General features: G+C 36.0%; 3 protein-coding genes across 4 annotated transcripts in view; 1 reads left to right on the top strand and 2 right to left on the bottom strand.

The window, feature by feature from the left end:
* The window catches only part of LOC107688691 (cleavage stimulation factor subunit 2-like), a 12,458-nt gene extending 4,733 nt beyond the window's left edge, over positions 1–7,725 (top strand). The window contains exons 9-14 of the mRNA XM_016486424.1: positions 2,344–2,488; positions 4,357–4,514; positions 5,055–5,179; positions 7,026–7,064; positions 7,231–7,374; positions 7,525–7,725. Of these exons, the coding sequence (XP_016341910.1) occupies positions 2,344–2,488; positions 4,357–4,514; positions 5,055–5,179; positions 7,026–7,064; positions 7,231–7,353 (590 nt within the window). The 3' untranslated portion in view covers positions 7,354–7,374; positions 7,525–7,725. The remainder of the gene's footprint in view (positions 1–2,343; positions 2,489–4,356; positions 4,515–5,054; positions 5,180–7,025; positions 7,065–7,230; positions 7,375–7,524) is intronic.
* Positions 7,726–7,845: 120 nt separating this feature from the next.
* Positions 7,846–12,596, bottom strand: LOC107688708 (cytochrome b-245 heavy chain-like). Its single transcript, XM_016486443.1, has 13 exons — positions 12,543–12,596; positions 12,314–12,409; positions 12,025–12,135; positions 11,854–11,938; positions 11,230–11,381; positions 10,386–10,567; positions 10,165–10,291; positions 9,983–10,075; positions 9,656–9,897; positions 9,079–9,241; positions 8,780–8,926; positions 8,554–8,678; positions 7,846–8,463 (listed from the first exon to the last, which is right to left on the bottom strand). The coding sequence occupies exons 1-13, from the start codon at positions 12,585–12,587 to the stop codon at positions 8,337–8,339; spliced, it is 1,695 nt and encodes a 564-aa protein (XP_016341929.1). The 5' UTR covers positions 12,588–12,596; the 3' UTR covers positions 7,846–8,336.
* Positions 12,597–15,446: 2,850 nt separating this feature from the next.
* Positions 15,447–22,278, bottom strand: part of LOC107688690 (membrane transport protein XK-like) — a 9,144-nt gene continuing 2,312 nt past the window's right edge. For both annotated transcript variants that reach the window (XM_016486421.1, XM_016486422.1), the window contains exons 3-4: positions 17,375–17,640; positions 15,447–16,449 (exon numbers count right to left, since the gene is read on the bottom strand). In XM_016486421.1, coding sequence (XP_016341907.1) covers positions 15,653–16,449; positions 17,375–17,640 — 1,063 coding nt within the window. In that variant the 3' untranslated portion in view covers positions 15,447–15,652. The remainder of the gene's footprint in view (positions 16,450–17,374; positions 17,641–22,278) is intronic.

The raw sequence follows: 22,278 nt of genomic DNA, 5'->3' as shown, positions 1-22,278 counted from the left end.
AAATCTGAAAAAACAAATATTCTCAGATTATGTAATCCGTATGAAACTTGCATGCAGGCGCATCCACTACTGTGGAGATGACGAGTCAGTGTCGCCGACTTCATCTCTTAAGCCGAAAACACTAGTTTATTAATAGATTATTAAAATGTTAATGCAGTTTAATCTAACTGTTTTTCCCTGACACATTCATCATCATTACTTATGCTGGTGTGCTGTAGCAAGCTTTATGTGTGCGCTCGAGTGCTTATTAGGCTATGTAGGCAATTAAAGTCTCATTAGCATGATTTAAATGGTTTATTAATAAACGTGCGATTAGTCGACTAATGCTTAAAATGAATGACTACTAGTTTGACCAGAAAAATCTTTAGTCAAGGGCAGCCCTAGAAAATGATGATATCACTGTATGATTTTTTTGTATGACCTGTCCACAAGTGAGCAGTATTGGCCAACAAGTCTGCTGCACTAACATTGGCTTTTATGTAGTGATTTCATTTTCATTCACACCTCTTCAAGCTGTAGTAGTGTGTAATTTCTACATCACTAGTGTCACCTAGTTGAATTTCATAAACCATTTTCTCAAACATTTGGTTGAGTCAGTGTTGTTGTGTCGGGATACTCAACCATACATTTTTTGATGGCACTATAGTGCATAATCAGAAAAAATTACATACTTCACCTTAATAATAACTTTTTTTGTTTGTTTAATAAAAATAAGCATTAAATAGAGTAAGTGCTAGAATGATTTTACCAGTGTTTATATAAATATATAATTTTTGTACTTATTTTTGTGTGTGCGCTACTGATAAAAGTTTTTTGGTCAGTAACATTTTTTTAAATATTTAATCTTTATATTATACATCCTTTAATAAGGATGCATTAAATGAATCAAAAGTGACAGTAAAATAATTTGAAAAATATAGCACATTTCCACAAAACTATTAAGCAGCACCGTTTTCTACTGTGGTAATAATAAGAACTGTTAATTGAGCAGCAAATCAAATCCTGTGATGCTGAAGTCTGGAATAATGGCTGCTGAAAGTTCACAGGAATAATTTACATATTTATGTTATAATTTTTTATTGTAATATTTCACAATATTACTGTTTTTACTGTAGTTTTGATCAAATAGATTTGAGCTTTGGTGAGCATAAGAGACTTCTTTCAACAACATTAAAAACATTAAAAAAAATCTTACTGACCCGGCGACCCCATGTATATACTTTTGCTTTTCTATGTAGTTTTATATAGTGGTACAATTATATAATGATATACATTATATAGGACACTTTGATTCCTAGATATTTGTATCTGCATTAGCCAATTAAAAACCCATATCAACCACTACTCTAGCCCATGTCCATTAACATCAGTACAATCATCCCTGGGTAATATCAGTAAGTGCGCTGTCTCAGTTCTCTCTCCTGTTCTTTTCACTTAATGCTGACCCAGGAAACCTTCAGGACTCTCCTGTGGGAGCAGCTGGGCTGGCTGCTATCGAGCGGCCTCAAGGTATCATGGGTATAACTCTGGTCTGTTCAGAACAGGCCTGTCAAGAGTCTCAACTGCTCATTGTCTTACCCCTACATGCACCTTTTTTAGTCTACTTCTTATCTCTGCATACCCCTAAACATCACACCTGAACCATTTGAAGGCAGTACGCAGTTTGCAATGAACAAAGTGGAACTTCCATTTACTTCAAAGAGAGAGTGAAAAGTACCACGTAGATGTCTAGAGAGAAAAGTGAAACTGCTCAAACAAATGACCCCAAAAACGAATCGCTGATTAGTGCGATGGTCGTGAATACTGTTGAAACGTAGGTGTGTCTCTGAAACAAAAGTGCTTGAGGAATAAGGACAACACATTGTAAACAGTTTTAACCTTTTATTGTAACATTTCCAAAACCTGAACAATGAAGTCTTGTTGCCTAATGGAATGTGCCAATGTAGCAGAATAGAGCTGAGTATTGATGAGTTTCACTTTGTAAAGATGTTGAAATCCTCTTTGTTAGCATTGTCACTTTGACAGGTGAAACGATATTCTTTTGTTCGTGAAGTGGAAAATTTTTGTTTCCTTCAGTCTAATTTTCTTGACACTTCAGGAATTGCCTTGGTGTATCGTAATGGTGTCATACCTGTGAAATGGGATTGACAGTACAACCTTCATGTTCTTTGGTAGCACAAAAGGACATGTCCAAGTTTTGAAATGTTTGTGTAATGCACTGACACTAGTTTCTTTCATCATTGTGATTCTATAGCCAGTTCTTTTTTTTTATTCTTGTCAAAGTGGCAAAGCATGCAAATTTTTTAAAATCAGTTTTCATGTAAATGTTCTTTCTTTTCACAGTGCCGATAGTAGACCCACGTGCCTCAATGCGAGGGGCCCCTCAAGGCCCTCCAGGGATCCCACCCAGAGGCCTTCTTGGCGATGGTCCGAACGACCCGCGAGGTGGATCATTGGTCAATGTCACTGGAGAAATGGTGGAGCCAGGGTAATGTTTACTAAAAAGTTTGTTGCAATGACATTTAGGTGATCACAGCTGATCTTAAAATATTCCCATTAGTCTCATGAGTATTTTAGGAAGCTTATATTGACACATCTTTTCCTTTATGCAGTTGTGATTTACTTTGTAAAGCCTGACATGAAATAAAAATAAAATAATAAAATAAAATAAATGTTTGAAGTCAAACGGTGTAGAACCATTATATAAAATGTTTAAAGGGATAGTTCACCCAAAAATGAAAATTACCCCACAATTTACTCCCTCTCAAGCCATCCTAGGTGTATATGACTTTTTTCTTTCAGACGAATACAGTCAGAGTTATATTCAAAAATGCCCTGGCTCTTCCGAGCTTTATAATGGCAGTGAATGGCTGTTGAGATTCAATAGTGTAATAGAAGTCCAATAAAGTGCATCCATCCATCCATCATAAAAAGTGCTCCACACTGCTCCAGGGAGTTAATAAAGGCCTTCTGAAGCGAATCGATGTGTTTGTGTAAGAAAAATATCCATATTTAAAACTTTATAAACCGTAATTTCTAGCTTCTGCTAACTGTCATACGCACATTTACTAGAGAGTGGCGATCCGGCGGATGATGTAGAACTTAGGCGTAGCGTAAGCTCTGGTGAGAATATGCTTGTCTTGCGAGAACCAAGTTTTGTTTACAGCAAAGGAAAACCAGTCTCCTCTTGGCTTATTTTGAAGTCTTTACAAATCCTTGTTTTGTACTTCTAATTCCTGATCGGTGTTTTATTTTGCTCTCTCCTTTGTGCTTCCATGTTCGTCACTTCTTACCAGAGCTTACACTACGCCTACGTCATCCGCTGGAACGCCACTCTCTAGTGAACGCACGTACGACAGTTAGCGGAAGCTAGAGATTACGGTTTATAAAGTTGTAAATATGGATATTTTTCTTACACAAACGCATTGCTCTGCTTCAGAAGGCCTTTATTAACCCCCCGGAGCCTTGTGGAGTGCTTTTTATGATGGATGGATGCACTTTATTGGACTTCCATTGACCTACTGAATCTCAATCATTCACTGCCATTATAAAGCTTGGAAGAGCCAAGGCATTTTTTAATATAACTCCCGATTGTATTTGTCTGAAAGAAGAAAGTCATATACACCTAGGATGGCTTGAGAGGGAATTTTGATTTTTGGGTGAACTATCCCTTTAAATTTTTTAGTTCAAAATGTTTTTTAAATGTTTTGTAAGATTTAAAAAAAAATAAATAAGTTTTTTTTTTTAAAGTAGTCTCTTGTTACCAAGGTTGCATCAAAGAAAGTAAAACTGTAATATTGTAAAATATTACAACTTAAAATAATTGTTCTATTATAAATAATTATATATATTTCTGTTATAAAAAATCTATATTTTAATATATTTTGAAAATGTATTCATGTAATGGCAAAGCTGAATTCTCAGCAGCCATTACTTCAGTGTTATATGATCCTTCAGAAATCATTCTAATATGCTGATTTGGTGCTCAAGAACCATTTATTATTATGAAATGTTGAAAACAGTTGTGCTGCTTAAATATTTTTGTGGAAATTGTGATACATTTTATTTTTAGTTAATTTTATTTTTAGTTGAAATGGAAATCTATTGTAACATTATGTCTTACTGTCACTTTTGATCAATTTAATGCATCCCTGCTGAATAAAAGTGTTAATTTTTTGCCAAAAGGGGGAAAAAAGTCTTACTGAGCCCAAATTTTTGAATGGTATTGTACATCAGGCTTTCATGGCAATTTATTGATCACTAAAGATTTTTTTACTGCTTTTACAATCATATTGATTTGTTTCTTTTTTTAGTTTGTAACAAAAGCTATTTATTTTGTTTTTTGTTCACTTAAAGGCATGGTTACATTGGAGGCCCTCCACAACATCAGGGGCCACCCATGCATATGGCTCCCCCAGACATGCGTGGCCCTCATGACATGAGAGGAGGACCCATGATGGGCGAACCTAGAGGTCCTATGATGGAGCAGCGGGGTCCACCCATGGAGGCAAGAGGTACTTAAAGATGTGGTTTCACGTTATTTGTTGACTTGGCTTGGATAACTGTATGGACCCTTTTCTCAGACTGTGATGATGCATTTCAGTGGTCATCAGCATTGTAAATCCTGCAAAGTTTTTATCTTTTCTTTTTTTTCTTTTTATTATATTTCCTTTGCATCAAACTTCAAAAAACTAATGCTGCTGTGTGGGTGTTTCTAATACAGTGGCTATGGGAGTGACAATAAATTTGACATGGTTCTCTCTTTTGACTGCTGTTATCAATCGCTCTCCATTTATTTTCCTCTTTTTGAAAGTCGTGAAAACAATATCATGGAGTTTTTCTTTTGCTATTTGTGCAAATGAGAATGTAAATAGAACATATTTGCTGTAGTCTCCCGAAGTTTACCCAACTATGATGACTTCCACTTCTGAAAAACTCAGAAATGTGAAAAGGGTTTATTACCCGTTTTACTTCTTTCTGAAATAACACTCTATTTGAAGGATACTCTTACAGAAAAGATTTAAAAGATTTAAAGATTTTCTTAATTTCTCAAGGTCGTGATCCAAGGGCTGTTGATGCTCGGGGTCCGATATCTGGCCAGAGGGTTCCTGTAGCTGGTGGAATGCAGGGTCCTCCCCCCCACGGCATGGGACAAAGTGCACCTCCATCAGCAAGACCAGTAAGATTTCCAGACTCCTGTAGATTTGTCTTTTTTTCTTTTAGCTGAGCTTTTCAAATGTTTTAATGTCTAGGACTCCCAAATTTAATCATGCCATTGTAAAGGGACCCTCTTTCTGAAATATAAAGGCAGCTGTCTAAAAATCCTAAATGTGATATTTAAGGAAAGCAGATTTGGAGATTTTGAATTGGCTTTTTTATTTTTTGTCTTTAGTGCAATAAGTTATTAAAATGAATGGAAATGTTTACCATGTATTAAGTTATGAGCTTTATTTCCTATTCAATATTAGAGAACATTTTCTATTAAATTCAGATTTATTTGTATGGCAAAAATTTATGTACACTAATGTTCAGGGACGGTGGGATTTATTTATTTATTTACGCTTCTAAAAGAAGTCTCTTAGGCTCACCAAGGCTGCATTTGTAACCTGTGCTGGCAAAATGAGTCGCAATGAGCAAATTTTCAAAAGTGAGTTCTTTTTATTTTCAAAATCTCCATTAAAAAAAAATCTTCAAAATGATGTATGATTGTTGGAATCGACCAAATAATGACTGAGCTACATCCGTTTGAAGTCAATAGTCAGCAGTCAATTTTGAGAAAAATGGAGTTGAAGTTTTCTGAAGTTTCCAAAGCAAAATCAGCTAGCAACGTTTCATCTTTTCCTCCACTTCTTTTCTTAACCCTCAGATTGTGTTCAGGTCATTTTGACCCGGAGAGGATTTTCTTTCTCCTGAAAATGTTAATGTTATTGCATTGGGCTAAAATTGACTGACTTTGCTCACACATGGCATGACTACTTCCTCCAAAAATTTGATAACTTTTTTTTATTTTATTGCACCTTGTTACACTTGAGGTGTTCTCAGTCAAAAATGACCGGCCTACAAAAAAATAGGTTATAAATCTCTTGTTGTGCTATATTATCACCAAATATAGGATTCAATCTTTTTGTCAACTTGTTTTCTTTCAATTAGGACTGTTTTTTTTTATTTATTTTTTGAAACTGATTGATCGTAGGCCTCATTAATCTGGTATAGCTTTACGACTATACCAAACTTGTGCTGAGGGGAAGCACCAGTCATCAAGAAGCGAGCAGAGAAAAAGGTAGACCTCTCAGAAAACATGCAAATAAAGATAATTTTAGATGTTTAATTACTATTTGGAGCATTTGGGCCGCTAGACGAGGGCTTAATTAACTCATATTTGTGAAAACCTCAAATTCGAAAAGTATTTCTCTTTTTTCCCCTGTAGCTCAAAACTTGCCCATGCACATTCCGACTCATTTTGCAAGTACGGGTCACATTTACTTGATAAATAACAGTATTTGAGTAATATTACAATTTTAAGATAACTGTTTTCTATTTTAATGTATTTTAAATTGTAACTTATTCCTGTGTTGTCAAAGCTGACTTTTCAGATCCTTCAGAAAGCATTCTAATATACTGACTTACTGCTCACGAAACATTTATTATAATCATTATTGGGAAAAAAAAAGTTGTGCTGCTGAAAATTTCATACATTTCTTTTTCAAAATTCTTTGATTAATATAAGAACAGGATTTATTTCTTTTGATTATTTCTTTTGTAACAATGTCATTGTCTTTGTTACTTTTAATGAATTTAATGTCTTGTTGAATAAAAGTATACTTTTGAACAGTTTCCATTGCAAATAATGAGAAATAAAGAAATCTTTTCCCCCCCAAAAAACTATATGCATCTTTCATATCATTCACATTTCGTATTTTTTTCTCTCAATTTGACCCCTTTGCAGCTCTGTCAGAGAACACTATTTAGCTTGCAGTATTTAATTTAAATGTCCACGTTTTCATCCCATTTATGTCTTTTAACAGGGTCCTACATCAGATGTGTCATCACAAGACCATGAGAAAGTGAGTGTCTTTTTCCCTACAGTGACCAGATTTTCCAGAATTACCAGTTACTTGTTGAAATGTTGATTTAAATGTTGACAGGGTTATCACACTCATTAATTTGAATCGATGTAACCATGCTTATGTTTTGTAGATACTAATCGGTATGCTTTTTCCACATTCCCAGGCTGCCTTGATTATGCAGGTCCTGCAGCTGACCCCAGAACAGATCGCCATGCTGCCACCAGAACAGAGACAGAGTATTCTGATACTGAAGGAGCAGATTCAGAAGACGGCAGGCGCACCCTGAAGACTCACCTTGTGACGCAAGGTCTTTTCTTTCTTTTGCATCCATCCTAAAACAACTTATGATAATTACAGGCTCTGCGAAAAAGCGGAACATGGGTTTTCTTATGTAACAGGGATTAATTTGGGTTAGTGCAAGTCTGAAAAATCTGACTCTATAACTTTGTGATTGCAGGAAAATATGCATCCGATCAGACAACCATCCCTAGCTACTCTTTTATTGGTCTGCAGGACATCCACATCTGTAACTTTGTTGTTGTTGTTTTTTTTTTATAGTGGCATTTTCTTATTTCAAGTGAGATCAGTTGTATATGAATAATAGTAGTTCACAATTTACTGCTCATGAAAAAAATAAACAACTGTGTTTTGAAATAAACAACTGGACATTTTTTTCAATGCAGAAAATAATTCCTGCCTTCATAAATTATTATAAAAACAATTTTAAAGACATATATAATGTACATTATTCATTTATATTTTGAATGATAAAGTTGGTTTGATTCTTTAAAGGTTATGAAACCAGTGACTAACCATGTGACGTTACATCAGATAATATGTGTGGTTTTAAAGAAAAACATCGTTTCCTTTTTCACCTTTTGCAAAGAGGTGAAATTCCAAAATCCTTTTCAGCAACTAATTTTAGAGCACTTATTTACACAAGGAGGCACTTATAAAAACAATACATTCTGGTGTATGTCTGATTTCCTTGATTCTTGGTGATTCATTTCAAACCAGGAACTTGGAAAGCCAAACTTTGAAGAAAAAAAAATAAATACAATGAGTGGACTTTTGACTCAGACACGGAATTAGTCCCTTCCAGCAATTTGTTCACTTTTCAGGATGAAAGGTGTCATTTTTCTTGTCACAGCAATGCAGAATCATTAGATGTAAAGATTCCAGAAATGGCAAATCATGATACTGCTGAAGAGCACAATCCCTAGTGCACAAATTCTTCAAGAGAATTAGGTTTCCTGCAAAAAAATTTCCTCAGAAGTTCTCTTTGTTGAAGTAAAACGTGGTTTTCCGTGGATCCACGTCAGAGTATCTCACACATTTCTTCTCCAAGTCCTTTGCTAAGGCTTGTGGGCCACACAAGAAAGTTCCAACCACAGACCTGTGCATATTTAAAAAAAAAACTTTTAGTGTTGGGGTATTTTTGTTACGTGTGGGAATCAGTAACATCGTGAAAAGTTTTGAAACTTACGATGGGTTCTCTTGCCGAACTTGTTCAAATTCTCTATCCCAGTTCGGTCGGCCATAATGAGTCTTTTGTTTTAGACCAGTGATGATATCTGTATCTTTATCAAAATGTACCATTGCATGGTTTACCTATAAATGCAAGATTAGATGTTCTGTGATTTATGCACATTACTCATATTTCAATTTAGGCCAACTTGCTTTTCAGATCACAACAGTTTTATTGCACGTACATGACTCTGGTCCCATCCGGTGAGGTAGAGTTTGTATGTGAGGAAGTCCCTCATTCCTCGTTCCTCCATGTCTTTCTCAAGGACCTGTAGGAGATCTGCAAACCACTCAAAGGCATATGTCTCTCTACACAGCCAGTAGAAGTAAATCTAAACAGAAAAGTCAGAAATGAAGAGGAAACTGAGTTTCATGGAATCCCAGACTTCGTTATCTAGGACATGAAGGACACCTTTGTAATACCACAGTAACAACAAGAGTGATTGCAGCCAACTTCCTTATTTTTTTCCCCACATGTTCTTACCCTCTTTGTTCGTAGTTTGGGGTCAGAGTCTTTAAACTTGTACCAAATGGACTTCAGGATAGAGGCAAATGGGGTCACTCCAATCCCAGCACCCACCAACATGCTGACCTCATAATCAAATACATCCTCACTCGCAGTTCCAAATGGGCCATCCACAGCCATCCTGAGACAAAAATAGAAGATTTTCTTGATATATGACTGCTCCTGTGAGTCATTTTCCATATTTTGAAATATCTTTTCCATAAGCTGAAATTGAGAACTGCAGTTTGAAGAATACGTTAATATTTTATGCCTTACATGCTTAAAAATAAAGCTTCTTTACTGGCATCTATGGTTCCATTAAGAACCTTTAAAATTTCCCACTATAAAGAACCTTTTGTGGAATGGAAAGATTCCATGGATGTTAAAGGTCCTTCATGGAACTATAAATGGCAATAAAGAACCTTTATTGTTAAGAGTGCATTTCACCAAAAGCTTCTTTGGGAAACCCAAATGCTTCTTCTATGGAACTGCTGTGAGAAACTCCTTTTGGAACCTTTATTTTTAGAGAATAAGTAACATGGCAAAAAGTACATACTTAGGTCTTTGCCCACCCTCTGATAGGTTTTCGACCATCTTGATGAGCTTTTCAGTCCAATCTCCTACTGAGCGGATGTGCACACTAAAGAAGTCCTCTTCCGGGGCTGATGTCATGGTAAATGGGTGCCACTCCAGCTGAGAGATGGCTGGACAATTGAGAAACACATACTGGCCGACTTCCATCTTGAATCCAGGCTTCACCAGCTGTAGTTCCAACACCTTGGATGGGCGGATTACAATCTAAAATGCAAGAATGGAAACAGTTTGTCATTACAGAACAACTGTTCTGGGGTTTAGATGAACAATGTAGTCCACGAAGACTCACCTTCCTATAACTGACAGGCTGCATGTAACGAATGAAACGTAGCAGCCGCTCACAAAGATAAATTATCATTGGTCCAATTACCCACATCCAGGTCTGCAACCGAGGATTCAGCAAATTGAAATCAGTAAGCACTCAAATAAATCCGTCATAGCCTGTGTAACTGTAAATGTGACAACTTTTACCTGAGGAAACCCTCCTGCAAACTGCGGAACTGGACATTCAGGAATTTCCCCCCAGTTCTCTGGCTGATCTTTGCAGAAGGAATTATTGTGAGGTGGATTTGTCACTTGCTGACTTCGCACGATGCGTCTGGACAGAAACCAAACAGAATGTTTTAATTACTTTTATTCTCCTACAAATCGTGTTTTTTTTAAATTGGGCTCACCCAGTTAATAGATCTTACCCTGCACCATGGAAAACTAAGCCAGCAAAGAAAATGATGAAGAGGTGATGCGTGTACCAAAAGACCTCAAAATAGCTTCTGCGAATGACTTCCATTGATGAAGTGATTATGAGGATGAGGGCAAGAGTAATGACGACTCCTGTGAGACCCGCAATAGTGGTGAATACGAAAATCGTTGGAGTCTGGAGTAAAGGAAACAAGATTAGAGCAGGCATATATCATACCTCAGAAGCAGTATAGTAATTAGCTCAATTGTAAACTACCATTCAAGTTTGTGGTTAGAAAGATTTGTTTTTTTTACATTTTTGAAAGCAGTCTTATGATAGCTAAGGCAGCATTTGTTTGATCGAAAATACTGTAAAAAATTGTAATATTGTGAAATATTACAATAAAAAAAATGCTTTTAGTTTTAATATATTTGAAAATGTAATTTATTCCCGTGATGCAAAGCTGAATTTTCAGCAGCCATTACTCCAGTCTTCAGTGTCACATGATCCTTCAGAAATCATTCTAATATGCTGATTATCTTATTATCATAGTTGAAAATGGTTTTAACTGCTTAATAAGTTTGTGGAAACATAATACTGTTTACAGGATTCTTTGATGAATAGAAAGTTCAAAAGAACACCATTTATTTGAAATAGAAACCTTCTGTAACATTATACATGATTTTACGGTCTCCCTTGATCAATTTAATGAAACCATGCTGAATAAAAAGTATTAATTAAATGTGAGGAGAAAAAACTCACTGACCCCAAACGTTTGAATGGTAGTATATATAAAATCAAAATTATTGGAAAATGTAAAAATCTTAATAAAAGCCATTAAAAGTTCGGTAACTCACCGTAGAATTGGAGCGAAAGGGATTCAGGTAAGTGGTATTTAACTCGCGAGAGTCACCGAGCATGGACAGTTTACTGGCAAGAGGCCCATACCGACCTTGGAAACTGTTTGTGTACCACTCCGCATTAAGCAAATGAGCGACAGTGTGAACCGCTGCATCAAAGAAGGATTTCATATGGTCAGAATCAGACATTGTGTCAATTAAAGAAATGTGAGAACGTAAAATGGCTGTTACAACGGTTATAATTATTGTCTACTTGCAAATATATTCTATAACTCAAGTTATAGTTAAAAGTTTTTTTTTTTTTTTGTTGATTTGGCGTACTATTTATACACACTTTCATGAGATCGGAACTTGGTCAATGTTTATCCAGGCCAAGAAGAAGAACACTATCTGCAACGCTAGAGTTATCAGGCGTGAAATACTTAGCCTAAGGCTCAAACTGTACATGAGAACGTTTGATTAAGAATAGGCTACTATTGCATAACGGCACGCCAGTGTGATTATTTGCAATAGCTATCGCACATGTGCCCTTTTTCTGTAAAACCTATCACTCAGGTGCAAACTTAACCTACTTTGATATGCACAACAACTTCCTGTTCCTTTTTCAAAGAACATGTTTACCTGTCATTAGGGCAATCATGTAAGCAACCAACTTGTGGAAAGTCAGATTTTTGTCCAGCTGTTTCCTCATTGATCTGCCACAGCACTAAAACATGCACAGGAGAGCAAAATACTTAGAAAGGTTTACATATACTCTCTCAGACACAAAGGTGCAAGTGTGCAGCAACTCACTATAAAAGAGCCGCGGAGCAGAGACAGCAGGTTTCGGCACACTGGCAACAGAATCAGCATGCAGTTGAAGTTGAGTACAGCAGCTGGAGCTCTGGCCCAGGGTAATGCAGACTGAAAGAAACAGCATTACATTCACTTTCACTACGTTTACTCTGCTTATCTCTCTTTTTACTAAATGAAACCTAACTTTGGATGTCATCAAATAAAACATCTCCTTCCTTAGGTGCCTTCTTTTTTCTTAGTCAATGCTTTGCAAATTGCCTACATATTTTTTTATGCAATAACTTACCCCTAAAAGTTCACGAGTGTACTCAAATTGTGGTCCCAGATCATAGAATAAGTAGTAGTAGACAAACAGAAAGATGTTGATGCCCATCCACACCACCTACAAATACAGACACATCAATATCTTAAAAATAATGGACAAATATGACTTATTTTAACTTAAGTTTTATAGCTAACTGTATTAGCCAATTTTATTTAACGTAAATAGTCAGCAAAATAATCTGGTCTCTTACCAAGATGAAGGCGCTGAGCCCTTGATTGATGATCCAGTTGCTCATCTTCACTCTCTAGCGCTGCATAAATGAATGAACACTCCTCAGATGAGCGCTATATTAAACACCTGTCCTGTTCGCGACTCCGCCCTCTACTGTCATAATCGACCAGGAAATGGGTTGTGAATATATGATTTTGTTGATGTTGCATGTATGAAGAAATTCCCGGAAGGAAGCAACCAGAACAAGTTTAATGTGGCTGTAAAAAAGCGTGTCTTGGTATGTTTGACAGGAAACTATTACATAAACTATGTGGGCAATTTTCCCAGTTAAATTAAGATTGAGCCACTTGGCTAATAAGCTGTTTGATATAGGCCTACTTTTAAATTGTATGACAATTAAGCAAACACACACATATATAGTATAGAACGGACACACCTTAAGAAAAAATGTTATTTTTACTACGCCCATAATACATGATTGCAGAAAATACATCTATAGCTATACGATCATACAAGTGTTGTTGTAAAAATATTATAAATGTATTAGGTGGCAAGAGGGGCCTTTTACCCCACACACGGGGTAAGGCTCAACATGGGGCAAAAGGCACACAGTAGCTATTGATACAAATACTTGAGCTAAAATAATGTTAATACTTGTTCAAAACAATAACTTTTATACTATTGCTCAATAAATATACTGTCAGTAAAATATGTTAATATAAAAATATATTTAAAAATTCAGAAACAAAATTATTTTAAAAAGTAAAGATTCTGAAAACATTGAATGAGATCCCATATTAATTTAATATATACAGTATCTCACAGAAGTGAGTACACCCCTCACATTTTTGTAAATACTTTTTTTCAGATCCTCAGAGTTCTTTGCCATGAGGTGCCATGTTGAACTTCCAGTGACCAGTATGAGAGAGTGAGAGCGATAACACCAAATTTAACACACCTGCTCCCCATTCACACCTGAGACTATGTAACACTAATGAGTCACATGACACCGGGGGAGAGAAAATGGATAATTGGGCCCAATTTGGACATTTTCATTTAGGGGTGTACTCACTTTTGTGGCCAGCAGTTTAGACATGAATGGCTGTGTGTTGAGTTATTTTGAGGAGACAGCAAATTGACACTGTTATACAAGCTGTACACTCACTACTTTACATTGTAGCAAAGTGTCATTTCTTCAGTGTTGTCACATGAAAAGATATAATAAAATATTTACAAAAATGTGAGGGGTGTACTCACTTCTGTGAGATACTGTATTTACAGTAGTAACAACAAATTATATTTTATTATATGATATGATTAATATCATATTTTTAAATATGATGGTTTCATTATAAAGCATGGTGATTATCTCTATGGTGGACAGCCAACTTAATATATGATATTTACCATCTGAATTTAACCATGTCATGGCAACAATTGGAAAAATCAGCTAGCTATTTATTATCATGTTAATTATTGTGCCTTTAGCTCCAACAGCAGGGGCGCTTTTCACCCCAAATACCATACTTTTACATATTCTTCCGTTATTGAAAAACTGTTGCTTTAATTACCTTAATCAAAACCGAAAATCATTAAAAAGTCCTTTGTCCCAAAATATATTCAATAATTTTAGCGATTCGCTACTTAAATCTACAACATTTTTAAAAACATCAAATACTAGATCAAATGATCAACTTTGCGCTTCGTGCATCTTGAAAAGCAGATGTGTTAGAAAGTGCTACGCCACGTTTTTGTGCCATCTAGTGGTTGAGAGGAAAATAAAATCAAAGGCGCCTTTTACCCAGTCCCCTTACATAAAAAGCACCATTTGTATTTATTTATATTAAGAATTGTATTCATCATATGTATTTATAAATAATAAAGAAAATGTTTTGTGTGTTTATTTTTTGGAGTTTGAGCACATTTTCTTTCCAAATTATTTTTTACATTACTTTCCATTATGCTCAGTGATGATTTATATTACTAAAGCCAATGTACTATGAAAAAACCCTCTTAATACTGTTTTTATATTTAAAGCAGCAAAAAAAGCCCTTATGTATATGACTATTTTAATAATGTATTACAATGTGTAATGTAAAAAAGTTTTCCCCCACATTACAGTATTAACTACTTTATGTAAAAAATATTTATGTAATGTAGATATGTAAAGTATTTATTTCTTTTGATTTAAAATATGATCTAGGCATGTTCTGAACAGGTTTCATGTGATGCACCTTAACATCTTTATATTAATAGCCAAACACTTTTGTAAAGGCATGCTTTAGTTCAGAATCATGATTATCAGGCACAAATCAGATATTCAATGTGTCTTTATTCATATATTCCAACACAGTAGTGAAGAGGCACATAATTCAGGCAAAAATCACACAGGCAAAAATATTTACATACAAAATAAACAAACAAACATCTCTTCTTGCAGTGGAAAATTAAGAACATTAGTCTATTCAGGCACAAAATTACAGTCTCACAATATTAAGGCAAATGCGAGTTCAATTGCCAACATTAAAGAAAGTTCTCTAAATCTAATTTTTTTTTTTTAAAAAGCACAGGACTCTTGAAGCAAGCTTAAGAAAAGTTCAGAAGGCTCTTTGGCTTGTTGAGTCAGTTCCCTGGAAAATGTTAGTGCAACAGGTGCCTTTCATCGCTCCAATACTGGCACAATTCCCACACACCTGGCCTACAGACTGGCCATGCAGCTCTCTACTGAAAGCCGCCTTTGTAAAACATCACAGCATAACTCAACCGAGGGCATTTTTTGGTCTTCAATGGCCAACAAAAAGAAATAGCTCGGCGCTCTACAATTAATAAATGATGAGCTACCCTCTCCACATCACCGTAATAAGGTTATCATGCTCTACAGGACAGTCGATCGCCAGGAGCAGGGTTGGGCACCCCTGCTCTACACCTTTGAAGGACAGCTCCAAATGGCATAAAACACAAATTTCATGAAGCGTTTAAAACCATATAAAATCAATTGTTCCTTCACACTAAGGATAGTAGATATAGCAGAGTTCATCATCTAAATATAATACTCCTGAGTCAGGATATGTGCAAATATGCCTAGCATGGCCCCAAACAGCGCTACAATAACAGAACAGAGGATGCTTTTCATGCTGCCTCCATGATATCATCCACAACATCGGTTTCTCGATCTATCAGGTGGTTGGTGAGGTCAGGAGGTGCATGTGGACCATGTGCATGGTTTTCAGGTGGCTGCGATTGCTTTTTCTTCCAGCAGCAAGCACAACGTAGACAGTCCTCGACGTTGTAGTGGAAAAGTCTGCGGCACGGATGGCAGAACTGATGGAAGATCAGCATGAAGAGTACAGCCAGGCTGTAGCACACAATAAGTTGCACCACCAGCAACGGCGTGCAAACGTATTCATAGAAGTCCGACTTGAAGTGGTACCACAAAACGATAAGGGTCACATTCTCCATGAAGCGTAGGGTGTAGTAGATAGCCAAGCTTCTCCAGCGGGGCTGTTTCTCCACCAGGTCGTGGTCAGCCAGGTCCAGCTGCACGGCGGACCAGCAGAAAATATTGATGCAGGCGTAGAGAAATGTGACCATGCAGAGCACCACGGTGGTGCCAAGTTTACTGAAGTTCTTCTCTATGTTCTCTGGCAGTGATGCCTTCCTGGTCCAGAACTCAACCCATGGCTGGAAAAAGAAGATGAACAGGTTGGTCAGTCCCACCAGGACCACCCAGACTGTTAAGGTTGTGCTGAAGAGCACCAAGGTGGTGATCCGCGTGGCGATCTCTAACCCTCGCCAGAGGATCATGCACAGGTAGGCAGTAGGTTTCATTCGCACTTTGTAGTCATCGTACTTGATCTGTATGGCCAGAACACTGCAAACTAAAGCTCCGTATACGATCGATATCATGGAAATGATCATCAGGGTAACTGTAAACACAAATAGGATGAGCATTAGTGTAAAAATATAGAAAATACAAATATTATGGTAACACTTTACAATGATGTTCCATTTGTTAACATTAGTTAACCTCATTAGGTAACATGAACTAATAATAAAAATATGGTCACACTTCATTTTTAGGTGTCCTTGTTATAAGTGTGAATATACATTTATGTAGTGAGTAATATGAATTAACATTTAGAGTTAGTTGCATGTAATAATGGTTATTACTATAGTTAGTACATGTAAAGTATAATAAGAAATAAATACTTCTAAAGCATTTATTAATCTTAGATCATGTTAATTTCAGCTTTTACCAATACATTATTAAAATCAAATGTTGTGTCTGTAAATATTATATAATGGACCTCAGCTAACAATGAACAGTTGTACTTTTATTAACTAAAGATTAATAAATATTGTAACAAATGTAATTCTTATTGTTTGTTAAAAGGAATAGTTAACCCAATAATGAGAATTTACTCACCCTTAGGCCATATCATATGTAGATGCGTTTGTTTCTTTATTACAAGTTTTAGAGAAATTTTGCATTACATCATTTGCTCACTAATGGATCCTCTGCAGTGAATGGGCGCTATCAGAATGAGAGTCCAAACAGCTGATTAAAATGTAACTTAGGAAATACTGTGATGTTTTTATCAGCTCTTTAGACTCTTATTTTGACCCATTTACTCCAGAGGATCCATTGATGAGAAAGTGATGTAAAATCCGTTCCGATGAACAAACAAACTCATCTACATCTTGGACGGTCTGAGGATAAGTACATTTTCATTTTTAGATAAACTATTCCTTTCATGTTAGTTAATGCATCAACTACCATTATCTAATGGGAACTTACTGTAAAGTGTTACCAATATTACATTTGGTATCTGGTAAAGAATTCAGACTTACGCCGTGTGGGAAGGACATATTTTTCCTGAATGGTGGCATAGAGCTGTAGTGTGAGCTGTGGAGAGGAGCCTAGGAAGGCCTGGATGACAGCTGTGCGTTTGAAGGCATTGCGGTGGACAGCTAGTTTGCGCTCCGAATGTCCAATCTCACATTCGAAGGCTGGGCCTAAGCCTCTGCCATGCTTTAGCTTGACCTTTCTTGAAATTGTAACATATGGTTCCTCCTTTTTCCCCCCCTGACAGTAAACAACAAGAGCTTCAATGCACCTGAAAGGAAAAAGGAATCAGGCAGATACTAAAAAACGGATTCTGTTGCTTACAATGAATTTTGAGGATATGGCAACTGATTTATAAACAAAACAAAAAAGTAATAAAACTTTGAATTCTAACATGATTGACCAATTTGAGCAAACAAAACAGACTTTTTACTACTCACACAGTTAGTTTCCACAAGGTGGCAGCAAAATCTTAGAGATCAAACTATTTCAAACCAGTTTATCAGCTTGCAATTTGCTGAAATGAGAAGTGTGCTGTCAGTGCTCATTCTGGGTGAAGACTTCACAACAGTGGTGTTTGCATTTCACTCTTAATTTGAATAAAGCATTGCCTTTAAACTGCAATCAAATTAAATTTACCACATGAGTGAACATGCTTAACATTATTACAATCACAGAAAACAAGTCATTTCAGCCCAACACTGATGTGAACTATAATATGTATCTATAAACAAGTAAGATTTTATAAAATTATGTACACGACACCATTCAAAATTTGCAGTCAGTAAGATTTTTATTTTTTTATTTTTTTAAGAAATTAATACTTTTATTCAGCAAGGATGCATAAAATTGATCAAAAGTCACAGTAAAGACATTAATATATTAAATATATATTTCTATTTCAAATAAATGCTGCTCTTTTCATCTTTTTATTCATCAATTTGTATAAAAAATGTAGAATGGTTTGCACAAAAACATTAAGCAGCACAATTATGACAATAAGACAATGATGATAAGAAACTTACAACTGGAGTAATAGCTGCTGAAATTTCAGCTTTGCCATGACAGGAATTAATTATATTTTGTATATATTGTTATTTTACATATTAATAATATTTCACAATAATACTGTTTTGCAGTATTGCAGCCTTGGTGAGCATAAAAGATTCCTTAATAGTCTACTGTATGCATATGCTTTGCTGAAGTCCCCAGTGGGCTGTGTTATGAAATCGTTTTATTTTACGCAACCCTTTATGCAATGCTTTCCTTTGTATAAATTCATTGAGTGTGACTCACTATATATGATCACAAAACATAACAGCAATATTCTTAAAGGGATAGTTCACCCAAAAATGACATGTCATCATTTTCTTTCTTCGGTGGAACATAAAAGAATAAGTTCTCCATACAATAGAAGACAATTGCAACCAAAACTGTTTGGTTACCAACATTTTTCAAAATATTATCTCTTGGGTTCCACATAAGAAAAAAAGTTGTACAGGTTTGGAATGACCCGAGGGTAAATAAAAGATCCAAGAGTTTTGATTTTTGGGTTAACAATCCATTTAAATGCAATTCACACTAATTGCATGATTATATTGTGTAAGTTTGTTATGTTTCTGTGTGGTTGGTTGGCAATAGGCACTCCTACTCAACTGCTGCATGTAAAGCATCAGATGACAGATCACGGGAGTTTCACTCTGCTCACACTGTCCCTTCACCAAATGACTCTGTCACTCATGTTGCCTCGAATCGAACCCGAGCTTTAACTCTAAATGAACATAAATGACTTCCGCTCATTTTATCACAGTGAATGTCATTGTGAACACCTCTTTAGCTGTAAAGTGAAAAGGATGCTCTGAGCAAGAATTTGAACACTTAGCTGCACAGCATGCAGAAGAGGCTGTTCCAGTCTGCATGAGTGGCCATGTTTATTCAAAAGCATGTAAATTAAGTCTACAACCCAAACACTAATATAAAATGTTTGATTGTCAGTGTTCGTTTAACATGATACTATTTTGTGAGCTTATAAATTTGTATAAGAAACATAAAATCCATTCAAAGCACCTAGAAATATTATATATATATATATATATATATATATAAAAAGCTATTCAAGGCTTTTTACACTTTGGCATAATCTGATGCACAACATTATGGCATCTACAAAGTGTGGGTCACTTGTAATCTAATAAAGTGAAAGCTGTCTGCCATTTTAGAACTCTTGGCCTGTGCTGCACAAAGAAACCAGAGCCTGTTATAAAGCTATTATTCAGAGCTTGGTAAAATGATTACTAAAGACAGAATTTGGTTTCTGCACAGCAACTACAGGCCCTGTTATTATATAAGGAGATGATGAAGGTGGCCATTTTGTTCTTGATACTTAATACTTGCCAATGGTGAATGCTTTTTTCTATCCGAAGGATACAGTGGGATTACTTTATCAGGATTCAACATACAACTTTTGTGTTTTCAGCCCAAATTTGGTAAACCACAAAACCCTAACAAATGTGACAAACCCATGTAGAACTAACTGTATGACAAATACCAACAGGAAAAAATATTTACATAAATCCACAGTCACTTCAAAAAGAATCACTCTTCAATAGCTCCTCTCAAGAAATACAATGAGATGACTACTGTATAAACAGGAATATCTGAGTTTAGTAAGATAAGACATTTCCTCTTCAAGAGAATGATTTTATGACACTGTGTCAGATATTTATAGAGGTGACCCAGACCCTCATCTTTTCTTACAGCCTACTGACTGCTTACTGACCTCAGAACAGCACACCAAAGAAGGACTTAGTCCACAACTTGGACCTGCACACTGCATTCCTCTTTCGTTTTTCTTTTTCTTGTTCAGACTTGACAATACGCAGCAAAACAGATGTGCCATGTTGTATGTGTACAGTCAATCATAGATCAGTATTTTATAGAAATATACTTAAAACAAAAACTTCTTGCAGATCTGAAGACTTAATGTGAAACCACAAGCTATTTGTTTGGTAAGAAATCATAAGCAAATGCATTTTTAATATAAGCAGCCTAGCATTTTGGCATAAGACAATTGTAAATATAATTTTTTATTACATAAAAAGCAAGTGTAGTGCACTGCTAAGAGTATAAATCTGTACACCAGTTGTAAGACTTGACATTGATTTCTGCTGTACATTCAACAGCCTCTGAAGATATTTATGACCATGACCTAGATATTAACTGTCCTTGTGTTACCTGCCACATATTCCCAGATAGCTGTATTGTTTAAACAGAGTACAATAACAGACGGTAGACAGACAAAATTATGGTAGTTTTGTTTATGTGTGGCAACACACACCCTTAAGATTTCAATTCCAACCAATAAGGTTCAATGGCTCTGCAAACTTTTGGTTTTACTCTCGAAACACCTCCTAAACTCCACCATAATAACACGGAAAACATGTCAAGGTTTGCTCAACAAGACTGAACACATTTTGACATTTGTAACATGGATGCCAGAAGCAAGGGGAGTACTGTATCTAAACTATTTTTGGGAGACACCCAACATTTTAAGTAGGGGTGCGCCGATCCGATACTCAATATCGGTATCGCTCCGATACTGGCATTTTCTGCTGTATCGGGGAATCGGTCAGACGAGACCGATCCAAATCCTTTATTGTGCGTATACTATTCTGTTATTGTTAAGCCTCACGAACGGCACAAAATCATTATAAAGCACCACAAAGTTTCCTTGCACTTTATTTCAGGTGTTCTGAGACCATTCCATAGTTCAGTGTGAAGTACAGATGAGTATTTAATTCGTTAAATACAAGTTCACGTAAACTCTTCTCTCCGCTGCGGCTGTCAGTCATCCTCCATTCAGTATTCAATCTGCGCTTCGCGTTCGGTTATGACAGTCAAGACGATTAAACTCTCTCCAAGATGATTCACTGTTCCTATTATTATATTTGATCTGTAGATAAAGATCAGTGGTTTTGCATAAAAGGACTTTATCTTGCTGGAGTTTAGTGCTGTTTCTAAAGCATGCTAACGTTACTTTCTACCGGGTGTCTGTTAGATCATGGAGTAGAGAGCAGTACGAATTGTTCTTCATGCGCACCGTAACTGAAATTTAAAACGGTTAAAAGAAAAGGCTCAATAGACTATCGCACAGATATAATAAACTACGCATCAAAATCATCTTCCTTTTTGTGCTTTGAACTTTTCTTTGCTGCGCGCTGTGACTCCGTGTTGCTTCAAGCACATCATTCTGCGCACGGGATGCGCATAAGCGCTTTGTGTCGCTCCGTATGGGAGCCTTTCATCATGTTATAATACTTTTGCGCAATGAAAGATTATTAATAGCCTTTCTTGTTGTCTTATCTATCATATGTTGCTGCCTCATTACTGTGCTATACATTTAAAAGAAATGTCTTTTAATTTTATAGTATATTAATTAATATAAAGATATTAGGCTACTTGTTTTTCATGAATGTATTTTACAACAATACAAAGAGCAATGTTTAACATTTTACCAGATTTAGCCCTACACTTATTCACTTTTATTTGTTCCCCACCAAATAATGTTTTTTTTCCCACTAAATATTTAGATTTTATAAAATTATTGTGCACATTTTTTCTAGAGTAACTTTTGCTACTGAATTATCCACTAGTTTATAGTAGTATTTTTATTAGGGCTGCATGATAAATCGCATGCGATATTTAATGCGCATCTTGCCAGTAAAGCCAGTTCTTTAATCAGCGGTAAATCTCCATGCAGCGTGCTTTCACATTTAGCAGCATTAAATATACAGAGCCGTTGTTCACTGACAAGCTGCGCAAAACCACGATCATATTTTACGCAGCTTGTCGGTGAACAACGGCTCTGTGTAGTTAATGCTGCTCAATGTGAAAGCACGCAGGTGATGGA

This window comes from Sinocyclocheilus anshuiensis, unplaced genomic scaffold (assembly GCF_001515605.1).
Source record: "Sinocyclocheilus anshuiensis isolate Anshui unplaced genomic scaffold, SAMN03320099.WGS_v1.1 scaffold581, whole genome shotgun sequence".
Taxonomy (NCBI): Eukaryota; Metazoa; Chordata; class Actinopteri; order Cypriniformes; family Cyprinidae; genus Sinocyclocheilus; species Sinocyclocheilus anshuiensis.
This window is presented reverse-complemented; position numbering and strand designations above follow the sequence as displayed.